Genomic DNA, 5000 nt, shown 5'->3' with positions numbered 1-5000 from the left:
CAAAATAAAAAAAACCCACCTCAGACTTTTGCTGAGTGCTCTCCTCTTCCCGCTTCTTCTCGCTGGCGGCTGCAGCGGCAGTGGCGGCAGCTTCCTGCATCTGTGCCGAGAGCTCCGCGTTCACCGCCCGCTGCGAGCGGAGTGCACTCTCTAGGTCCTCAATGCGGCTGTCGCGCTGCTCGACCTCCGACCCCAGCTCTTCTGCCCGCCGCTTCAACCCTTCCACCTCCTCCACCTTCTCCTCCGCTGCCCTCTTCTCCTGCTCCACGGATTCCTCCATCCGTGTGACTGTGTCTGCCAGTTTCTCCTGCGCTTCGCGGAAGTTGTCTTCCTTTTCGGCGAGGCGGAGTTGAAGGGTGTTGATTTCTTGGTCTCGGTGAACGATGTCTTCCCGTTGGTTCTCGAGCTTCTCCATGCTGACGTAGAGGCTCTGTCGGAGGGAGGTGAGTTCACCGTCTTTGTCGTCGGCTCCAGACTTGAGGGCTATCAGCTCTTGGTTCATGGAGCGGAGGTCGGCTGAGAGGTTGTCAGAGAGGGTTCGGACGTCAGCGAGCTCCTCCGTCAGCTTGTCTTTCTCTCCCAGGAGCTGGTCTCTCTCCTGTGTCAGTTTGCTGTTTTCCTCCGCCGACGTTTCTTTCTCCTCTGTCAGCTTGTCTTTTTCTACCGAGAGCTGGTCTCTCTCGTTTGTCAGTTTGCTGTTCTCCTCTGTTAACCCCTCTTTCTCCTCACTCAGCTTCTCTTTCTCCTGTGTTACCTTCTCTTTCTCCTCTGTAAGCTTCTCCTTCTCCTCGGTCAGTGTCTCTTTCTCCTTCGTCAACCTATCCTTCTCCTCCGACAGCTTCTCCTTCTCCTCCGTCGCCTTGTCTCTCTCCTCCATCAACTTCTCCTTCTCCTGCGACAGCGTGTTCCTCTCCTCCGTCAGCGCCACAATCTGCTGCGTCTGCTGGTCAGCCGAGGCCTCCTGGGCGGCGGTCAGTGCTGCCTCTCTCTCGGCCAGGGACCTCTCCAGGGATTCGAACCTCTCCCGGCTCTCCTCTGCCGACTTCTCCAGAGCCTGGCACGCCTCGCTCAGCCGCTGTTTCTCCTCGGCCAGCGTGTGCAGCTGGTTCCGGACCGAGTCGACTTCCGCCAGCGAAGCTTTCAGCTCAGCGTCCAGCTCCTCTTCCCTCTTCTTCTGGTCTTCTTCCTTCTCCTCGGCCTTCTCCACTGCGTCTCGCAACAACTGGTTTTCTGCTTTCATGGCGGTCAGTTTTGCGTTCAAGGCTTCCAGATCGGAACTGGACTGTTGGAGCTGGGCTTGGATCTGCGTCTGTGAGTCTCTCAACGACTGGTTTTCTGCTTCCATGGTGGTGAGTTTCATGCTCGCGGTTTCAAGATCAGAGCTGGATTGTTGGAGCTGGGTTTGGATCTGCGCCTGTGAGTTTTGTTCGGCATCTGCTCTGGCCACCAGTTCCGACAGACGGGTTTCCGCTTGTTCCCTCTCCGTCTGGGACGCGGAAAGTTTCTCTGCCAGCGTCTCTGACTCCGTTTTCAGGGTCTGGATCTGTGAAAGCAGGCTGTCTTTTTCTGCTGAGAGGGCGGAGGCGTTTTCGGTGACGGAGTCAAGCTGGTCTGTGAGCTGCTGGATTCTGTCGTCCTTCTGCAACGTTTCTTCTTTGAGGTGGGAAAGCGATTCTTCCGATGATGACAGTTTCTGCTGAAGGTCTTGCAGCTGGGATGACACTGCCGCTGATGCCTGTTCCAGCTCTCCCTCCTTGCTGGCCATGCTTTGTTCCAGAGCCGACAGGGTTGAGGACTTGTTCTGCAAGCTCTCCTGCAGTTCAGCGACCGAGTTTTCCCATGACGCTTTTTGTTCCTGGAGCTCCTGCAACTGCTGCTCGAGGTTTGAGTTCTGCGCCCGTGCCTCTTCCAGATGACTGCTCAGCTCCTGTTCTTTTTCGCTTCCCGCATTTCTCAGTTTCTCTGAGAGTTGCTGGATCGCTTCTGTTTTCTCCTCCAACGAGGCTGTCACTTCTGCCAGCCTGGATTCCAGATCGTTCCGCGTCTCCTCTGAGGATGACTGGGTGCCTTGCAGTTCGCTCTGCAGGGCCAGGTTCTCCTTTTCCAGCTGTTGAATCCTCTCCTCTCCCTCCCTCTGGAGCTGTTCCTTGGAGGCGTCTTTCTCCGCCAGCTCTGCGTGCAGTCTGTCCCACTCCGACTCCAAGCTCTTCAGCTTTTCTTCCAGCTCCTCATGACGGGTCTGCTCCTCGGAGGATTTGGCCTGCAGCTCTTCCGTCAGCCGGCTCCTCTCCCCTTCCAGCTGCGCGACCTTGTCCGACAGTTCTTGCTTCGTGTTTTCAAGGTCGGTGCGGGCCTGGTTCAGTTCTTGGCTCAGCCTGTCCTGTTCCTGACGGACCTCTTCCTCCTTTCCTGCCACCTGCTGTTCTGCCGCTCGCAGTTCCGATTCTTTATGAGCGACCTCCCCTCTTGCCGTTTCCAGGTCGGAGGTCGTCCGGGCGAGCTCCTCTTCCAGCGAGGCCTTCTGGGACTGGAGCTCTTCGACCTGCTGCACGAATGCGGCGGTGTCTGCCTGGTCCTGGGTCAGGGTCTGCAACTGCTCCCGCACCTCTCCGTAGCGCCGCTTGACGCCTGTCAACTGGTTGGACAGCTCAAACACCTGGTTCTCCAGCTCCGTGGCGTAACCCTTCCGCTCCTCTGCCTGCTCCTCCGCCTCCCTGGCCTTTACCTTTGCCCCCTCCTCACCACGCCGGGCCTCCTCAAGCTGCAACTTCAAGGCGTCCAGTCCGGCGTCTTTCTCCTTCGCCTCCGTCTCCAGCTGTTCGAGCCGGGCGGTGGCCGCAGCGAGCTCCTCGTTCATGTGGTTCTCCTTCTCCTGGGCGATGTGGAGGAGAACGGACACCGACTCCTTCTCCCGCTCCAGGCTGTCCATGTTGGACTGCATCTCCTCGGCCCGGCGGCGGATACCTTCCATGCGCACGGCATCGTCTCCCTTGGCCATGTGGGCCCCGTCCAGCTCCCTCTGGAGGCGGTCGCGCTCCTTGATGATCTCGGCCGTCATGGCCTTCATCTGCGTGATCTCGTCCGCCAGGGAACTGTGGTGGAAAAAGGCGGGAGAACTGAGAGCTGTTGTACATGTGTGTTCATCAGAGGAGAAGTAAATATGGGTGGGGTGATGAGGGGAAAGAGCTGAATGAATGAATGAATGACAGCAAGCGATTTTGGCAGTCATGGCCCTCATCTTAGCGCATGCCTGTTTATTCATCCATTAAGACATCTTGCTTTTGCGCAAATTCTTGAAGCTCAATGCTCATATGATCTTGTCGGCCAGAGAACTGTGAGGGAAAGAACAATGTGGGACAGTGAGTTACGTGGATATGTTCATCACAACAGGAGTTATACGACTGTGATGCTGGACAGAGGGTGAACATGTGTGATGAGGAGTAAAAGATGAATGAAAGACCCACTACCCCCACACAGTCAACACACACCTACATCCCAACCAACACACTCACACACACACACACACACACACACACACACACACGCCCAAGACACACACAAGCTAACCTGTTCTTCTCGCTCATGCGGAACACCTCGTCCTACCACACAACAGTCACACTATTCCCCCAATTCACCCCAACTACCTCACAACACAACACAACACACACACAACACAACACAGACACACACACACCCAAGAGACATCTACTACCTCAAATCATCCCAGCTACTGCACAACACACACATACCCAATGCACACCTACTCCCCCACCCCACCCCCGCTACCACACAACACACACATCAAACACACACATACTCTCCCATCCAACCACCCCCATGGCCCAACACCCCCTCTCACACACACACCCAAGTCACACACACTCACCTTCTCGCTCATACAGAACACCTCGTCCTACCAAACAACACACGACGGGTGCAACAGCCGAATGGTTAAAGTGTTGGACTTTCAATCTGAGGGTCCCGGGTTCGAATCTCAGTGGCGCCTGGTGGGTGAAGGGTGGAGATTTTTCCGATCTCCCAGGTCAACATATGTGCAGACCTGCTAGTGCCTGAACCCTCTTCATGTGTATATGCATGCAGAAGCTCAAATACGCACGTTAAAGATTCTGTAATCCATGTCAGTGTTCGGTAAGTTATGTACACAACCCATACCCAGCATGCACACCCCCCAAAACAGAGTATGGCTGCCTACATGGTGGGGTAAATAAACAAAACGGTCATACACATAAAATGTTAAATGTTACATGTTTGTCTGAGTGCGCAGGTGTGTGTGCCTGACATCTGATTGAATGACACAGGAAATGAATGATGAGCGCCCAATGGCAGCCATCAGTCGGCTCTACCCAGGTAGGCAGCCTGTTGTGTAAATGACTCAGTGTTTGAGAAGCGCTCAGAGCTTGGTCTCCAACCGAGGATAGGCGCTATATAAGTATCCATATCAATATCAATCAATCAATCAATCAGTAAAAAAGAAAATACACAGAGACCTATTCCCCTGACCCACCCAACTACGACACAACACAACACAACACACATGCCTTAGACACACACACGCCCATCCTTCTCCATCATGCAGAACACCTTGACTACCACGCAACACAGAGAGAGACCTTCTTCCTCAAAACACATCCGCTAATGCACAACACACCCAACACACACCCACTCCCATAACGACCCCCTGAACCTTCCCCCCCTCTCCCCCCACACACACCCTCCCCCAAACACACCCAAGACACACACACACACACACTCGCTCACCCATCCTTCTCGCTCATGCGGAACACCTCGTCCTGCAGAGAATCGCGCTCGGTGAGCGCCTCGTGCATGGAGGTGGCCAGCATCTCCAGCTCCTGCCGGAAGTGGTCCTCACGGCTCTCAGAGCTCTCCAGCTCCTGCACCAGGTGGTCACGCTCCTCCTTCACCTGCCACCAAAGCGAAAGTGAAAGTAGAGACCGAAAGTGAAAGTAGAAAAGTGATGA

The 5000-nt window shown here is 55.1% G+C and overlaps 1 protein-coding gene across 1 annotated transcript in view; it reads right to left on the bottom strand.

Annotated features, from left to right (window-relative positions):
- LOC143275463 (uncharacterized) overlaps window positions 1-5000 on the bottom strand; it is an 81242-nt gene that overhangs the window by 40674 nt on the left and 35568 nt on the right. The window contains exons 10-11 of the mRNA XM_076579604.1: window positions 4780-4943; window positions 20-3092 (exon numbers count right to left, since the gene is read on the bottom strand). Of these exons, the coding sequence (XP_076435719.1) occupies window positions 20-3092; window positions 4780-4943 (3237 nt within the window). The remainder of the gene's footprint in view (window positions 1-19; window positions 3093-4779; window positions 4944-5000) is intronic.

The sequence above is a fragment of the Babylonia areolata genome, chromosome 30 (assembly GCF_041734735.1).
Source record: "Babylonia areolata isolate BAREFJ2019XMU chromosome 30, ASM4173473v1, whole genome shotgun sequence".
Classification (NCBI taxonomy): Eukaryota; Metazoa; Mollusca; class Gastropoda; order Neogastropoda; family Buccinidae; genus Babylonia; species Babylonia areolata.
Note: the sequence above shows the minus strand (reverse complement) of the source record. Positions and strands in the feature narration are given on the sequence as shown.